This window comes from Pecten maximus, chromosome 1 (genome assembly GCF_902652985.1).
Source record: "Pecten maximus chromosome 1, xPecMax1.1, whole genome shotgun sequence".
NCBI classification, from domain to species: domain Eukaryota; kingdom Metazoa; phylum Mollusca; class Bivalvia; order Pectinida; family Pectinidae; genus Pecten; species Pecten maximus.
This window is the reverse complement of record NC_047015.1, coordinates 11804978-11824085: the sequence shown is the minus strand read 5'-3', so window position 1 is coordinate 11824085 and position 19108 is coordinate 11804978. Positions and strand designations below refer to the sequence as shown.

The 19108-nt window shown below is 36.9% G+C and overlaps 1 protein-coding gene and 1 long non-coding RNA gene across 3 annotated transcripts in view; both read right to left on the bottom strand.

Annotated features, from left to right (window-relative positions):
• Positions 1-4812: 4812 nt before the first annotated feature.
• LOC117325020 (fas-binding factor 1-like) overlaps positions 4813-19108 on the bottom strand; it is a 44739-nt gene continuing 30443 nt past the window's right edge. The window contains exons 21-31 of the mRNA XM_033880906.1: positions 17289-17447; positions 16124-16231; positions 15855-15994; positions 13556-13674; positions 12252-12374; positions 9503-9646; positions 8799-9017; positions 8253-8390; positions 7829-7943; positions 6951-7153; positions 4813-6690 (exon numbers count right to left, since the gene is read on the bottom strand). Of these exons, the coding sequence (XP_033736797.1) occupies positions 6607-6690; positions 6951-7153; positions 7829-7943; positions 8253-8390; positions 8799-9017; positions 9503-9646; positions 12252-12374; positions 13556-13674; positions 15855-15994; positions 16124-16231; positions 17289-17447 (1552 nt within the window). The 3' untranslated portion in view covers positions 4813-6606. The remainder of the gene's footprint in view (positions 6691-6950; positions 7154-7828; positions 7944-8252; positions 8391-8798; positions 9018-9502; positions 9647-12251; positions 12375-13555; positions 13675-15854; positions 15995-16123; positions 16232-17288; positions 17448-19108) is intronic.
• LOC117325030 lies at positions 9727-11749 on the bottom strand. 2 transcript variants are annotated; one of them, XR_004532117.1, is made up of 4 exons: positions 11171-11749; positions 10128-11128; positions 9853-10085; positions 9727-9745 (listed from the first exon to the last, which is right to left on the bottom strand). It is a non-coding gene; the product is annotated as an uncharacterized LOC117325030 (long non-coding RNA). The 2 variants fall into 2 exon arrangements; XR_004532116.1 differs by having other exon boundaries at positions 9853-11128.

Sequence of the window (19108 nt, the reverse complement as noted above, 5' to 3'; positions counted from 1 at the left end):
TTACGAAATTGTTAAGTCTTATTTCATAAAACAAATTACTTATAATTAAATGTTTTCTGTCAAACATCTTTATTTTAGAACTAGAAAAAATAATTTTCTTTCCTGTTACCAAGCACTGAGGTACAGAGGTACACTGTTCCGATTTTTTTCCTTATTACTCCCACTGTTAAACTGTTACAGCAACACTTTCCTCTGCTGCACAACACAAATCCCTGGAGTACAAGAACCGTCATATGGTCCTACAACTGGAGAGTCTCTCTCCTAGTAAATATCAAGTTCATTATTAATTGCTATTCCAGACATAAATGTAATTGTCAGCAGGTTTTTTTTCCCATGACCATCTTGCCTACAAACATTTTTTTTTTAAATTTTTGTTTTTTATACAAATGTAATTTGGAATCCACAACCCACCTGCACCATTATACTGTATTGTCGATTCTAATTACATAGAAGTCTGTCTCCACCCTATCCTACTATCTTATATTCATGTCTGAAATAGTTCATAATATGAAGATTTCTAATCAATAAAACATTTTTAATTGACAAAATGTTTATCATTCTTGCTTGGAATTTAAAAGCAGTGTTGTGAACACATACACTGGTAAAATAACTGAAGGAGTACGTATTTTTCTCACAAAGAATTAGAAAAGACCCGAGAATGTTTCACATTGAGAAAAATGATTTCAACCCTGGACTTAACACTGATTTAACAAGTAACATGACTACAGTGTATCTTACACTGATCTATATACTGTATGATGCCTGTACGTCATCCTGTTGTAAAGAAGTAGAAATGTACTATCCTTACTTCTACCCTTACCATTCAGAACTAAAATACAACAAATACCTACCGTTAATTGAATTAGTTATTCATGAAGGTAAAATCCTTCAATCTGATTGGTTGATAGTCTCTGCTATATCATTATGTACTTAAATATATAAATGTAAACACATTTTCTTATGTACTAAAATATATAAATGTAAACACATTTTCTGGAAATTCCATCAGAAGTCAATCATGTCATTCAAGTTGTCTATAATCAATTACACATACATCAATAAATACACCACTATATATCTCAAACTAGAACACAACCAGGGCCCTGCTGTGATTTTAGCTCACCATCATTAGGCTGCTAATGGTAGGCTGTTCAAATCATCAAACATCAGTGGTCTGTCCATCCATAAATAATTGTTAGTCCCCTGCCGTTTGAAAAAGCGGGGGGACTTTAGGTTTACCCTCCGTCCGTCTGTCTGTCTGTCACGCAACAGTTGTCCGGACAACTCCTTCTAAAGTACTACTCCGATTTTAACGAAACTTGGTATACATGATCAGTATAACATGTAGTTGTGCATTCTTTATTTTTTTTTTGAAAAAACATTTTTCAAAATGGCCACCAGCTTCTCATTGGTTGAGGCTTGTCCGGACAACTACTCCGATTTTAATGAAACTTGGTATGCCTTATCAGTATAACATGTAGTTGTGCATCCCACATTTTTTTTTCAAAAAAAAACAATTTTCAAAATGGCCACCGGCTTCTCATCGGTTGAGGCTTGTCTGGACAACTCCTAACGTACTACTCCGATTTTAACGAAACTTGGTATACATTATCAGTATAAAATGTAGTTGTGCAGCCTTTATTTTTAGCCCACCATCATCAGATGGTGGGCTATTCAAATCGCCCTGCGTCCGTGGTCCGTGGTCCGTCCGTCCGTCCTTCCGTCCGTAAACAATTCTTGTTATCGCTATTTCTGAGAAAGTGCTGATGGGATCTTTCTCAAATTTCATATGTAGGTTCCCCTTGGTGCCTAGTTGTGCATATTGCATTTTGGGACCGATCGGAAAACAACATGGCCGACAGGCAGCCATCTTGGATTTTGTCAATTGAAGTTTGTTATCTCTATTTCTGAGAAAGTATTGAAGGGATCTTTCTCAAATTTCATATGTAGGTTCCCCTTGGTGCCTAGTTATGCATATTGCATTTTGGGACCGATCAGAAAACAACATGGCCGACAGGCAGCCATCTTGGATTTTGACAATTGAAGTTTGTTATCTCTATTTCTGAGAAAGTATTGAAGGGATCTTTCTCAAATTTCATATGTAGGTTCCTCTTGGTGCCTAAATATGCATATTGCATTTTGTGACCGATCAGAAAACAACATGGCCGACAGGCAGCCATCTTGGATTTTGACAATTGGAGTTTGTTATCGCTATTTCTGAGGAAGTACTGAAGGGATCTTTCTCAAATTTCATATGTAGGTTCCCTTTGGTGCCTAGTTATGCATATTTCATTTTGGGACCAATCGGAAAACAACATGGCCGACAAGCAGCCATCTTGGATTTTGACAATTGAAGTTTGTTATCGCTATTTCTGTGAAAGTACTGAAGGGATCTTTCTCAAATTTCATATGCAGGTTCCTCTTTGTGCCTGGTTATGCATATTGCATTTTGAGACTAATCAGAAAACAACATGGCTGACAGGCAGCCATCTTGGATTCTGACAATTAAAGTTTGTTATCGCTATTTCTGTGAAAGTAATGAAGGGATCTTTCTGAAATTTCATATGTAGGTTCCCCTCAGTGCCTAGTTATGCATATTGCATTTTGAGACCAATCGGAAAACAACATGGCCAACAGGCAGCCATCTTGGATTTTGCCAATTGAAATTTGTTATCGCTTTTTCTGTGAAAGAACTGAAGGGATCTTTCTCAAATTTCATATGTAGGTTCCCCTTGATGCCTACTTATGCATATTGCATTTTGAGACCAATAGGAAAACAACATTGCTGACAGGCAGCCATCTTGGATTTTGACAATTAAAATTTGTTATCGCTATTTCTCAGAAAGTAATGAAGGGATCTTTCTGAAATTTCATATGCATGTTCCCGTCGGTGCCTAGTTATGCATATTGCATTTTGAGACCAATCAGAAAACAACATGGCTGACAGGCAGCCATCTTGGATTTTGACAATTGAAGTTTGTTATCGCTATTTCTGTGAAAGTACTGAAGGGATCTTTTTCAAATTTCATATGTAGGTTCCCCTCAGTGCCTAGTTTTGCATATTGGGACCAATACGAAAACAACATGGCCGACAGACAGCCATTATAGCTAAATCTTAAATTCTGTATATAGGTTCCCCTTGTTTGAAAAGTACTAGAGGGCTGTTTCTGAATTTACACAGATAAGTAAGACTTAGAGGAAGGGAAAAGTAGGGAAAAGATCAATCTGACATGGAACCTATACAGGTCATTCAATGGTGGGCGCCAAGATCCCTCTGGGATCTCTTGTTTTTTCAAAAAACCATTTTTAAAAATGGCTGCCGGCTCCTCATTGGTTGAGGCTTGTCCGGACAACTCCTAAAGTACTACTCCGATTTTAACGAAACTTGGTGTACAGTATCAGTATAAAATGTAGTTGTGCATCCTTTATTTTTTTTTCAAAAAAACATTTTTAAAAATGGCTGCCGGCTCCTCATTGGTTGAGGCTTGTCCGGACAACTCCTCCTAAAGTACTACTCCGATTTTAACGAAACTGGGTATACATGATCAGTATAATAGTTTAAAAAATGGGAAATGAACAGGTGCACTCCTAGGTCAGGCAGGGGACTTTGTATTGCTGTTGCAATACTATCCATCCTTGTTATCTCTGTTTCTTGTGAAGTACTGGAAAGATATCTCTCAAACTTCATTTGTAGGTTCAGCATGGTCCCTAGATGTGCCCATTCAACTTTGAGACTTACTGGGAAGATTGTTACCACTAATTTTTTAAAGATACATGTGTAGATTTCCCTTGGTGCCCATTCAATATAAAGTCTGATCTGGGAATTGAAATGGCCGACAGGAGAGATGGCCAAGTACCCGAGCCAGAGGCAATATTTTCCTAAATACACAACAGATTGAAGAAAATAAGACAGTATTGCAGGATTGACAGTATCAATATATCAAATGTAGATCAATGTGAATTTGATACAGCTTGGATAAAATTTTCTTTGTACGTCTAAGGTAAAAAAGTAGGTCAGAGCGACCTAATTTTGACACATTGCCTCACCTAGGTGAATCCATACGTGCCAGTGTCAAGTAGTGTATGATAGAGCCTGTACACATTTTTTCTTGATGTAAGTCGAAGGTCAAAATGAAGGTCAGAGTGACCTAATTTTGACACAATATACACCGCCTCAGCTAGGTGAACCATGCCTCAAGTTCTATTGTCAAGTAGTGTAGGAGATAGACCCTGGACAAAATGATTGTGTGGAAGAATGGACAGACAGAACACGAAACTGTATAAGTCAACCATGATTTGAAGTGGGGGGACAAATCAGCAAACAAAGTAACTGCTCTACCGTCTTCACTAATGATCATTAATGATCCGAACCATCATCTCTTGTATGAGTTTGCGTTTACAAGCGAGCAGTGCCAAACGACAATGGATAAGGGGACATCACCCTTGTCAAAATGCCATTTGAAAAAGTCTGTCAGATCATAGACCATGGTCCAATAGTTGCCAGGGTTTAAACAAAAGAACACTGTGAAAAAGTAAAGTTATCGACTATTCTAGCGTATCTCTGTTGAATCGCTGATAACAACAATAAACTTTATCGATAGTCTACCTCAGTTTGAGATGGGGAACTAATAATCAAACGTCGCCGCTCTAGTGTCTTCATTACCTAGTAATGATCCAATTGTCTTGAAATTTCATACACTTGATTATAACCAACATCTCTGGTCACTGATAATCAGCACCATTCTATCAATAACAACCAACATCTCTTGTCACTGATAATCAGCACCATCAATAACAACTCCAGCTCAGGACTGTTGCCTTAGTTATCTTTTATTATCAAATCATAAAATGTCAGGAAGGCTGTTGGACAAGTTCAAGTTAGTAACTGCAGCTGTACAACGGCTGGGAAACTACACACTAGACATTCACAAAAAAAATCCTTCCTACGACAAGATTACAACCTGGAACTGAAGGAGTTTAAAAAGAGAGTAAAGCTGTAATTTATGAATTTGTAATGAAGATGACATGAAGTCACCATTAAACTTATGTTAACTTTTGGTTAGGGAATATTTATTTAACATCATTACCATTTGCTAGAATTTTTCTTGAAAACTGTACATACGATAATTATAAAGAGTCAGTAGACTACATGTAGGTAGTAACAGGTAAACACTAAATGTAGCATGTAAAGTGTACTAACATCTGGTATCAACTGGTACAGTATACACACTCTACAATAGGTATTCAAATGCTCTACTGAGCTGGTCACATACATTCCATTATGATAGTGATTATAAATTCTGCTTTTATGAAATACAAATTGTAACAGATCTCTAAAGATTCTGCCAAGTTCATATTATATTCTGAGATAACAATATTAGGTAAAAATACAAGTTACCTATAATTAGATACATACACATTACATTTGCTAGTCATTTATCTGGTATATACACCCCTGTGTCAGCACACATACGTGTAACAGCCATTCACATTATGATACAACAGTCATAACAAGTACAGATACACATGTAACATCCAATCACAGTAGTAACATTAGCCCGAGTTTCCTCTGGCCCTGTCACCATGTCTGGTGTAGGGGCCCTACACCAGACATGGTGTCAGGGCCAGAGGAAACTCGGGCTATAGTAACATGTGCCTCATATATATCTACAACAAATCCTTCCTGTATACCAAAATCCTAACCAATTAAGTATCTAGTAAAGCCATATTCTCCACAAAATGCTCTGGATGTACCTAATACTGTATAAGGCAGGTGGAGTTGGTCAATAACAGGCACGATGGTGGGCATATACATAGTCATGTACTACATGTATATAGAAGTTCTATAAATCACATACCACTTATACAGTTACATAGTACATATTATTACTGAATACTGACTCTATGATATAATAAGATTTCTAGTCAAAATAGGTTTCACACAGACCTGACAAACACAAGTACAGTATTCTTTGCTTTTTGGCAATCATGGACTAATCTTCACCCCCTTGTGTCTGAGACAGGGATCCCCTCAGTGGGTAAGACAGGGATCTCAACCAGGGAGGAAGATTCTTTACCCCACTGTGGGTAAGACAGGGATCTCAACCTGGGAGGAAGATTCTTTACCACACTGTGGTTGAGACAGGGATCTCAACTGGGGAGGAAGATTCTTTACCCCACTGTGGGTAAGACAGGGATCTCAACCTGGGAGGAAGATTCTTTACCCCCTCTATGGGTGAGGCAGGGATCTCCACCCCGGGAGGAAAATTCTTCAGTTGAAAAACATAAGGTGACCTGCTCAGGTGAGATCCCATCACTGATAAGGAGAATGATTATATTTCTCTTACTCTAACTAGCTTGCTAGCATTCTTTGTATGTAATATTGATGATTAAACACGTGACACAACATCATTGTATTGTTGGGACGCCATACATTTTCTCTCTCTTGTTAAATTTGCATTCTTTGACTAGCTAGATACAAAATCTTGGGATCCTAAGAAGGGCTGCCAACTGAATGGACATGTTCCTTGTTAAGTTTAAATACAAAGATCACATGGATCCAAAACGGTTCTGATGCCAGCATGGGTGACTGTTGGTAACACTCCATCAGGAATTAGTAGAGGACTTGTTGTATGGCATATGTCTTAGTGTGTACAGGAACATGTTCTGTTCATCTAGGTACTTCTGGTCCTGTAAAGTCAATTTAATATCTATAAATTTTCATAACGTTATTATAGATAATGAACATGACAATGTCTGGTTGGAAAATCTTGTTTCTACATTAATCTACCAGGCACATCATTATATTCTTAACTTCTAGTTTGACATATGATCTCAAGAATCACTAGAATCTGACAGTTTTTTTTTATAAACAATCATTTAAAGATGACCTTTCTGATATCTTCACCATGTTAACAATGTTGTTTACTGAGAGGTTTAATTGGTCATACCTTCATGGCTTCCACCTTCCACATGCGTACTGACCGGTCAGCCTTGATGGTCTCAGTAATGGACTGGACAGAATTCAGGGACATCTGTATTGCTGGACTAGGAATCTGGTGATGTGGCACCACCTGTGACACGGAGTGGTACCCATTGCCCACGTAAGGAGGTGCGGACTGGTTTATACCCTGAGGCACATTCCCCACCAGTACTATAAACAATCAGTGTTCAAATACACATATGTATGCATAGCAAATCATTTAAAGCATTAATTCCATAGATTTTTCAGAATATTTGTGTATAAGATGTTACCAATCTTTGTTGCATCAATATCAGATTTTGTTAGCTAGAAGCCTAGACGGCCTGTATTGCTCACCTGGATATTTCACTAACTTTGGCAAAACACTCTACATTTCTACAGAAAAGGGATTTCAAAGAATTTATGTTTAAATGGACCCCAACCCTAAGGCCCCAGGGGACCACACCTTTCTTTCATACAAAATAATTTTCCCTTTCCCCCAAGGATGATTTACATCCTAATTTGGACTAGATCCTGATCTTCCTTCAAAAGAAAGATTTTTCCTATATTTCCTCTATGGGGCCCTGCCATTTATACAAAATCATTTATCTCGCAAGGGTGCTTTATACAGTATTCAGACAAAACCCTGTCGTTCCTACAAAAGAAAGATTTTGAAGAATTTGGTAATATTTTCCCTATTGGGCCCTGCTCCTCAGGCCCCTGCAGGGAGGCCAAACCCACCATTATGCAGCTGATTTCTCTTGCACTCATTTAGTTATTATGATAACCTTAATTCAAATCTGAAGGGGAAGCCTTCCTATATTCTTCATCAAACCAATATTGCAGTTTAAGCAGGAGAGTGGGTACCTTGAGGTGGGCTGATATCCATGCTGTCTCCCCTGGGTGTGCGACAGTTTGGACAGAGCAATGTAAATCGAAGGTTTTCCACTTCCTTCTTCTCCCTCGACAGACGGAGCTTTTCCTGAAACAAATCACAATATCACTGTTTCTTAGAATAAGCAGAAGGTAAATATTGCTCATTGGATCCTTATAAGGTATTAAACAACTACTAGTCTACGCTATGATCAATGGTGTACTTCTTCTGGTAAATAACTGGTGGTATAATTGTAGAGTGAAATCTGTCTGAACTACTTTATCCTGAGCAGTAATTCATCTCTCCAGCTACATGTAAATCTGCAACAATGTGAGGTCTTCAATCCAGTCCTGGAGACAGACGATAAGATGTACTTCGGTAGATATAACAAGTTGACCATACTTGACCTATACTGACCTCAGCAATCTCTTTTTCTTTGACCCTTAGGATTTGAATCTGTTCTTGTATGCTGTCCATCCTCATCTTGTCTTCACTCTCTAGCGAGCGTGCTTCCAGCAGTGCCTGCTCCCCTTCCTCAAACTTCTTTTGAGCCTCCTGTAATATACAGACAAGGAGAAAACATCAAAGTTCTAACCAAAATACTACCATGAAGTAAAACAATAGATTGCCACTCATGGTATTCACATAATCCTGAAACTAACAAACAATGTTGGAACATCTGGCCTAAATCATGGTACTTTAAAAGACATACTAATTTTGACTTGCACAAATTTTAGCTCAAGCCAACTTTCAACAGATTAGTTGATCGACAAGTTGACACACCAACATTATTTGCTAAGAAAACTGTATATAAAAGGTTTGACTGGTGCAATCATAATTTAGTGCAATGCTCCCCATGCAAAAGGTGCTAAAATTTACATTTACAGCAATACAAATATTATGTTGATTTGGTGCTGATCGGTCATACTATAACGACTTATCGATACATTTTATAATTCTCACCATGTACATCTCATCCACTTCTTCTGACTTGGCCTTCAGAGTAGCAGCTGTTTCTTCAAAGTCCTCCTGTTTACCACGCCATCTGTCCTCCTCTCTCTCTAGTTTCCTCTGCTCCTCCCTTACACGATCCTCTATTGCCTGTAGTTCCTGTCGACGCTCATACATCTTGTTCTTTTCCCCAGATATAGCTTTCATAGTGGCTTCATACTCTGCCTTAGCCTGTTATTTGTCCATATGATATCAATTACATTTTCTACATTACTTTCATTTCAGAAGAAATTACTGTTTGCAAAACAAAAATTTTCTATGCAATTGTAAATTTAAAGAAAGGCCAATGAGCCTGTCTCCTCAGTGAGACTATGAATAATAGCAATGGCAGTGACTATCGGAGATCATTGATTGGTTTCTATGATGTCAAGAAAAATATGATTGGCTCTACTGACCTATCAAAAACAATCATCTGGTCCTTCATGATACTTCAAGAAAAGCTTATGATATTATGCTGATTTGTTTTGATTTTATGATAAGAGATATTTCACAGACTGAGATAGAATATTAGTCTTTGATATATCCCTTCTTGATAAAAGAAATACTTGACTTACATGAGCTAACTTCGATATATCCCTTCTTGATAAAAGAAATACTCGACTTACATGAGCTAACTTTGATATATCCCTTCTTGATAAAAGAAATACTCGACTTACATGAGCCAACTTCATGGTGTACTGTTCAGTCTCATCCTTCTGGATTTGTTGTGAGACGTTAAACTGCATCCGTTCCTCAGCCAGTGACTGTCTCTCACGATGAAGCTGTGACAGCAATGATTTCTCATCTTCCAGAAGTGATTCCTGGAAAAACACAAAGCTTTCTTACATAAACTTAAACATAATTAATAAATAGCTTTAAGTTGCTTTTCACTGTTATTGTCTCTGTGTCCTATCCTTAACCTCCTATATCCTTAGTGTTATAGCCAGGGTATGAACTGTTATTGTCTCCGTGTCCTATCCTTAACCTCCTATATCCTTAGTGTTATAGCCAGGGTATGATCCTTAACCTCCTATATCCTTAGTGTTATAGCCAGTGTATGAACTGTTATTGTCTGTGTCCTATCCTTAACCTCCTATATCCTTAGTGTTATAGCCAGGGTATGATCCTTAACCTCCTATATCCTTAGTGTTATAGCCAGGGTATGAACCGTTATTGTCTGTGTCCTATCCTTAACCTCCTATATCCTTAGTGTTATAGCCAGGGTATGAACTGTTATTGTCTCTGTGTCCTATCCTTAACCTCCTATATCCTTAGTGTTATAGCCAGGGTATGATCCTTAACCTCCTATATCCTTAGTGTTATAGCCAGGGTATGAACTGTTATTGTCTCTGTGTCCTATCCTTAACCTCCTATATCCTTAGTGTTATAGCCAGTGTATGAACTGTTATTGTCTCTGTGTCCTATCCTTAACCTCCTATATCCTTAGTGTTATAGCCAGGGTATGATCCTTAACCTCCTATATCCTTAGTGTTATAGCCAGGGTATGATCCTTAACCTCCTATATCCTTAGTGTTATAGCCAGAGTATGATCCTTAACCTCCTATATCCTTAGTGTTATAGCCAGTGTATGAACTGTTATTGTCTGTGTCCTATCCTTAACCTCCTATATCCTTAGTGTTATAGCCAGGGTATGATCCTTAACCTCCTATATCCTTAGTGTTATAGCCAGTGTATGAACTGTTATTGTCTCTGTGTCCTATCCTTAACCTCCTATATCCTTTGTGTTATAGCCAGGGTATGATCCTTAACCTCCTATATCCTTAGTGTTATAGCCAGGGTATGAACTGTTATTGTCTCTGTGTCCTATCCTTAACCTCCTATATCCTTAGTGTTATAGCCAGGGTATGATCCTTAACCTCCTATATCCTTAGTGTTATAGCCAGGGTATGAACTGTTATTGTCTCTGTGTCCTATCCTTAACCTCCTATATCCTTAGTGTTATAGCCAGTGTATGAACTGTTATTGTCTCCGTGTCCTATCCTTAACCTCCTATATCCTTAGTGTTATAGCCAGGGTATGATCCTTAACCTCCTATATCCTTAGTGTTATAGCCAGGGTATGATCCTTAACCTCCTATATCCTTAGTGTTATAGCCAGAGTATGATCCTTAACCTCCTATATCCTTAGTGTTATAGCCAGTGTATGAACTGTTATTGTCTGTGTCCTATCCTTAACCTCCTATATCCTTAGTGTTATAGCCAGGGTATGATCCTTAACCTCCTATATCCTTAGTGTTATAGCCAGTGTATGAACTGTTATTGTCTCTGTGTCCTATCCTTAACCTCCTATATCCTTTGTGTTATAGCCAGGGTATGATCCTTAACCTCCTATATCCTTAGTGTTATAGCCAGTGTATGAACTGTTATTGTCTGTGTCCTATCCTTAACCTCCTATATCCTTAGTGTTATAGCCAGTGTATGAACTGTTATTGTCTGTGTCCTATCCTTAACCTCCTATATCCTTAGTGTTATAGCCAGGGTATGAACTGTTATTGTCTCTGTGTCCTATCCTTAACCTCCTATATCCTTAGTGTTATAGCCAGTGTATGATCCTTAACCTCCTATATCCTTAGTGTTATAGCCAGTGTATGAACTGTTATTGTCTCTGTGTCCTATCCTTAACCTCCTATATCCTTAGTGTTATAGCCAGTGTATGATCCTTAACCTCCTATATCCTTAGTGTTATAGCCAGGGTATGAACTGTTATTGTCTTTGTCCTATCCTTAACCTCCTATATCCTTAGTGTTATAGCCAGGGTATGATCCTTAACCTCCTATATCCTTAGTGTTATAGCCAGTGTATGATCCTTAACCTCCTATATCCTTAGTGTTATAGCCAGTGTATGAACTGTTATTGTCTCTGTGTCCTATCCTTAACCTCCTATATCCTTAGTGTTATAGCCAGTGTATGATCCTTAACCTCCTATATCCTTAGTGTTATAGCCAGGGTATGAACTGTTATTGTCTCCGTGTCCTATCCTTAACCTCCTATATCCTTAGTGTTATAGCCAGTGTATGAACTGTTATTGTCTCTGTGTCCTATCCTTAACCTCCTATATCCTTAGTGTTATAGCCAGTGTATGATCCTTAACCTCCTATATCCTTAGTGTTATAGCCAGGGTATGAACTGTTATTGTCTCTGTGTCCTATCCTTAACCTCCTATATCCTTAGTGTTATAGCCAGGGTATGATCCTTAACCTCCTATATCCTTAGTGTTATAGCCAGTGTATGAACTGTTATTGTCTCTGTGTCCTATCCTTAACCTCCTATATCCTTAGTGTTATAGCCAGGGTATGAACCATTATTTTCTCTGTGTCCTATCCTTAACCTCCTTTATCCTTAGTGTTATAGCCAGGGTATGAACCGTTATTGTCTGTGTCCTATCCTTAACCTCCTATATCCTCACCCTTGTCTTATCTATATTGACTCTGTCTCTAGCTTGCTGTTCTGTCCACAGTTGTCTTTCCTCTTCTAGGGCCACTTGAAGACTATGAAGACGATTATGTTCCTGTTTTGTTTTCCATCGTTCCTAAATAAGAATCAGATATTGTTTACATTAAAATTGATAATCACTGATTTATCAAAAAAATAATATCTTCACACAATTGCTTTTAAAGAAAAAGGACAAAAAAGAAATACTACATGTAAACACCAGTCACAATGGACAAAACAGAAATACTTCATGTAAACACCAGTCACAATGGACAAAACAGAAATACTACATGTAAACACCAGTCACAATGGGCAAAATAGAAATACTACATGTAAACACCAGTCACAATGGACAAAACAGAAATACTACATGTAAACACAGTCACAATGGATAAAACAGAAATACTACATGTAAACACCAGTCACAATGGACAAAACAGAAATACTACATGTAAACACAGTCACAATGGACAAAACAGAAATACTACATGTAAACACCAGTCACAATGGACAAAACAGAAATACTACATGTAAACACAGTCACAATGGACAAAACAGAAATACTACATGTAAACACCAGTCACAATGGACAAAACAGAAATACTACATGTAAACACAGTCACAATGGACAAAACAGAAATACTACATGTAAACACCAGTCACAATGGACAAAACAGAAATACTACATGTAAACACCAGTCACAATGGACAAAACAGAAATACTACATGTAAACACCAGTCACAATGGACAAAACAGAAATACTACATGTAAACACAGTCACAATGCTTCCTCAACTCCAGCTCCATACATTCCCACAATACTGTTCCCAGTTTTATAAACATTATTTGTGGGAAGTGGTTTTACACAGCTTTATAACATAATTTATGGGAAGTGGTTTTACATAGTTTTAGTTTGAGAGAATAAAGTGCTTTTGATTACCAGTTAAAGTGTTCCATGCCATGAATACATGCACAGCAAACTGTGACACTAAACACACACCACATCACACTCTTAGTAAACAGGGAGGAATGTTGTAAAATAGCACTGGAGTTTTAATTACTGTTCTGAGGATTTTCCGGAATGCCTCGTAACTCTCTGTTATCCATGTTTGGAAGTTCAGTAATCAGAATGCCTTAGAGTAGTATAAACATTCTGTCTGACAGTATCGCCATACATACACAATTATCTCTTTCATCGCATATGTACATGTACTGACAAACTAAGGAGTGAACATTTGTGGAATGGAACCTTAAATAAATTACTCAACAAGAACTTACCTCATCCAGTTGACGATTCTGCTCCCGGAGTTGGGCTTCTAATCGGTTGGTCAGCTCATTCAACCTCTGACGCTCCTGGTCATTGTCATCTTGTTGCTTGGCCAGTCTTTCCTGAAGTACTGAAGTAAGAAATTCCATCTTATAACTACACATTGGAAGTACAAAGCAGAGTTCTGATTTTAAAACTTCCTATTTCTGTTTGATAAACCTGATAGTAAGCAAATAATTTTATTCAAAAATAATTTTGATTCTATACCTATCATCAAATTAATATGAAAATTTTCAGATGTGAGGGAGTTGGTATCGTTTATGCTTTGACTAATTTTACTAACCAATATCAGGTCACTAACAAACTGTGGCTATTTTTGAATTATTGATAGTCCAGTTGCATTTCACAGTTATTTTATGGGTCCAATTGCTATAAAATGATCTATTGTTCAATTACACCAATATGAATGACACAAGAGGCCCAAGGGCCTTAACGGTCACCTGAGATTTGAAATATTTCAGTTAATCTAATTGACCCTTTTTGGCCCCACCCATCAGTCCAAGGGGTCAGTCAGGGCCAACATGTGCATATCATTAAGCTTTCATCCCATGCTAATAATTTTAAGAAAAAAAATAAATCAAATAAATGATTGTCAAAAATATGATTTCCCAATATAAACTATAGCAAAGTTTACCCTCTCCCAAGGGGCAAACGTGAGACCCCAGGGTCACGAAATTCGAAATTTAAGTAAAGCACCATAAGACCCTTCCATTTATGAAAAGTATTTGATTCTATCTTAGATGGGTATTGAAAAGAAGATTTTTGAGAATTTCAGTCACTTTGACCCTTTTATAGCCCCACCCATCAGCCCTGGGGGTCAGTCAGGGCCAACATGTGCATACCATCAAACTGTTATCCTATGCTGATAATGTTGACCAGGTTAGAATGAATTCCAATCCAAATCCAACAAATAATAGTCAAAAATGTGATTTCCCTAAATAAACTATAGTAAAGTTTACCCCTCCCCAGGGGCAAACGTGAGACCCCAGTGTCATGAAATTCAAAATTTTGGTAAAGCACCATAAGACCCTTCCATCTATGAAAAGTATTTGATTCTATCTTATATGGGTATTGAGAAGAAGATTTTTGAAATTTCCGTCACTTTGACCCTTTTATAGCCCCGCCCATCAGCCCCTGGGGGTCAGTCAGGGCCAACATGTGCATACCATCAGACTGTTATCCCATGCTGATAATGTTAACCAGGTTAGAATGAATTCTAATACAAATTCAAGAAATAATTGTCAAAAATGTGATTTCCCTATATAAACTATAGTAAAGTTTACCCCCTCCCCAGGGGCAAACGCGAGACCCCAGTGTCATGAAATTCACAGTTTTGGTAAAACACCATAAAACCCTTCTATCTATGAAGAGTGTTTGATTCCACCATATCTGAGAGTCGAGAAGATTTTTGAAGTTTTAGTCAATTTGACCCTATTTGGCCCCACCCCTCAGGCCGCTGGGGGGTGGGAACCATATAATTCACAATTTTGGTTGACCTTCAGCCATAGAAGCTTTCTGCCAAATTTCATTGAATTTGGTTAAGCGGTTTTGGAGAAGAAGTCAAAAATGTAAATTGTTTACAGACGGATGACGGACGACGACGGACAAAAGGCGATTAGAATAGGTCACTTGAGACTTTGTCTCAGGTGACCTAAAAATCAGGAGTTGTTTTAAAGACCGAGGAATGTGTGTTAGTCAATATATTGTTTTACTTCTAGTTCTAGGCCTATAAGCTTAGTCTCATAATAATTCTTACATTCAATCTCTCATCTGCTGATTGAGACTCAGACACTGGTTAAATTATTTAACACATTTTTGTCAGCATCACTCACATAATTTAACGTATAAAACCCTTTATATCTTTCGCTGATTATAAGACCTCGTTGTGAAAAAAAAAAAGTGTTACTTTTCTACCAAACCAAGCAATTTCATTACTGTAAAGAATAAATCTTTAAAATTGAAGCACAGCTGAAATGAATGGTCTTGCTTTATAGGAGAGTGACAATTGGGTATTTTATGTAAATGTATCTTCAGTATTCCTTCACCCGTTCAGGGTGTTTAACTTCAGTATTTGTCTAGTGCTCTGTCACCTAATTTTCTAAACACACATTCGAAGTCTAAGGTTTGGAAAATCTGCATAATTTCCTGGAGGCTTGCCAAGTACTAGATAAAAAGTATCAAAATCAAAGTTGATAAAGCCAGTTAACGGATGAAAACCATTATAATATCAGCCAGATTTATGTAACTTACTACGAAGCTGCTCATCCTTTGACCTGGTGATAATCTCCCGTTCATCCAGTCCCTGACTATGCCAGCTGTTGACCTTCATCTGAAGTTCTCCAAGGTCACGGGCATTATTTTCAATCAGAGTCACAGCTGCCACTAACGACCTATAACATACAAGGTCCCACTATAACACTTTTCTACCCGAGCTTCACCCTGTTTAGTTACAAAATGGTGTACTTTGCTATTTTCAGCTACAATGACCTGCTTAATGACATTGGTTAACAGTGACCTACTTTGTGGTATCATGGGAAGTGGCAGCAGCCTCTATTTGTTGGTCCTTGGCCTGCTTCAGCCGTTGTAAAGAATTGTTATGGTCCTCTTTTAATTCTGCCAAGACATTTCTGAAACAATAATTACACATACATGCAAGTATAATAGTTATGACTCACCTGCAGCACTTTATAATTATGGTAAATTTTAAGAAAACTGCAAAATTCACTTTAATGTACATTTCCAAATACTTACTATGTATGTTATAAACATGTATGAATATTTGATGCATTGCAAAATACCAAGTAAATCAGTTGATGACAATAATTTAATGGAAAAAGCAGAGGTACCGTAAGTTTTACATGATCATTTTCAAATGATTAGTGTAAAATAATTATTTTCTTTATTAAAAAAAAAGGTTGCATAATTTTAATTTTGCTTTTTTTCTTTTTTATTGATTGAATTAATTCATTTAAATTTTCTATAAAAGTTTCTGAATCAAAATTAACAAAAGCGAGGTGGGAAAAAAAGAGAACTTTTTCTAGTTTTATTAATCGGCATCTAGATTAAATTTGGAAAAAAAAAATTTCTGGAAACTATTTTTATTAATGATAAACCATACATTTGCAAGTATAGATTTTCACAAACTTGATGAAGTTATATATCTAATTATATTGTGTCATATATTCTGTATCAAAATAAAAGAATACTAAGAAACTATCTAACATACATTTGAAATTTCAAAAACGTCGCTTCCCAAAAAACCACAATGCAATTCCCTTATTGTCTTCATAAAAGTATCAAATGTATGTGATTGGCCAAAAGGAACTCAAGTTTTCACACAAAGACTTACTTGGCCTTTAACCTTTGAAGAGGAAAACATAAAGGTTTTTAACCCCAAATGACACCAACAAATATAAATTATCTCTACAGCGAGATGTAATAAATTACTGTACTGTAGCTATATTCCAGGTTTGATAAGAATAATACTCATTCTGATACTTTCAGAGAAACTTATCTGAACACAAAACTTTCAAGTCCAGTTTCCCAGCATTATAGGAGCATACATTCTGGATGAACTTCAAATCCATAAATAAGGATGTGTTGAGAAGTCCACTAAGTGATTAAGTATATACCAAGTAAAAAGTTAAGGCTGTATATTTGTAAGTCTGTTTTTTGTTTTAATACCTGTGGTTTTGTCTGATTTTTTCCATTTCTTCTGCATGGTTACGTTCCAACTCGTCTATCTTACGGTACAGCTGAGAACTGATGCCAGCCTTGTCCTCTTCTAGACTCCTTACACGGGACATATGCTGACTCAGCATTTGGTTATTTTCATCCTTTAGTCTGCAGAAAGTAAGTAACATATAAACATATTGATGTTTGTCTATATCTGTCAGTAACTTTAGTAACATATTGATGTTGGTCTATATCTGTCAGTAACTTTAGTAACATATAAATGTTGGTCTATATCTGTCAGTAACTTTAGTAACATATTGATGTTGGTCTATATCTGTCAGTAGCTTTAGTAACATATTAATGTTTGTCTATATTCACCAGTAACTTTAGTAACATATAAATGTTGGTCTATATCTGTCAGTAACTTTAGTAACATATAAATGTTGGTCTATATCTGTCAGTAACTTTAGTAACATATAAATGTTGGTCTATATCTGTCAGTAACTTTAGTAACATATTGATGTTTGTCTATATCTGTCAGTAACTTTAGTAACATATTGATGTTTGTCTATATCTGTCAGTAACTTTAGTAACATATTAATGTTGGTCTATATCCATCGGTAACTATAGTAACATATAAATGTTGGTCTATATCCAACAGTAATTTTAGTAACATATAAATGTTGGTCTATATCCATCGGTAACTATAGTAACATATAAATGTTGGTCTATATCCACCAGTAACTTTAGTAACATATTGATGTTGGTCTATATCCATCGGTAGCTTTAGTAACATATTAATGTTGGTCTATATCCAACAGTAACTAAGTAACATATTGATGTTGGTCTATATCCACCAGTAACTTAAGTAACATATTAATGTTAGTCTATATTCAACAGTAACTTTAGTAACATATTAATGTTGGTCTATATCTGGTTCGAGTGATCTGCCCTTGGAAATGTTGGCAAGGTGTGACATGAGCTCCAGTGTTTTGGTCCTATTACGATCATTAAGAGAACAGATGGGGACTCAGGTTTTGGTGAGGTTCATATTAATGTGTTTCTGAATCTAAATTCCATTGCTAAATATCGTTAACTTGTACATAAACAGTCAGCGAGAAGATCTCATTGTATCACCTCATTATCCATAGTCACTGTATAGCCAGCCATGTAAGGTTGAGACGTGTGCAATCAACCGTAACGTGATCGATACATAGTGTACTGACCACATTCCTGAGCGTTCTAGCTTCATATACAGATATATTTATTATATCATTTATACCGTAATGACACTACAGAGAGAACTATCGGTACACTTTTATCACAAGTTCCTAAGGGGAGTATCACATGAAGATGTATTAAATGGTATAGAAAAACTGAAAATTACTGATCATATAAAAGCGGTACAGATAACTGAGGACAGGTGTGTGATAACTTGTCAAAACGAGGACACTAAACGTGCATTATTACTCAATGGAGCTGAAATAAAAAACCAATCAGTGAAACTTTTTGAAGTTGAGAAAACTGTGACAAACGTAACAATTAAAGATGCGCCATATGAACTTGGCAACGAAGTCATAGCTTCATACATGTCTAAATATGGTCAAGTTGTGTCTGGAAGTGTTCGGAGAGGTACTATTCGCAGTACAACTATTGAAAATGGAACTAGATACTTAAATATCGTTGGTTGCGTTCCTACGCTTCCGTTACGGGCATCAATCGGGCGCTTTGACATTCGTATTTTTGCGAACAATAATAGAACGCCATGTTACCATTGCAATTTGAAAGACCACCCATCTTTCAAGTGTCCAAACAAACCTGAGCATGAA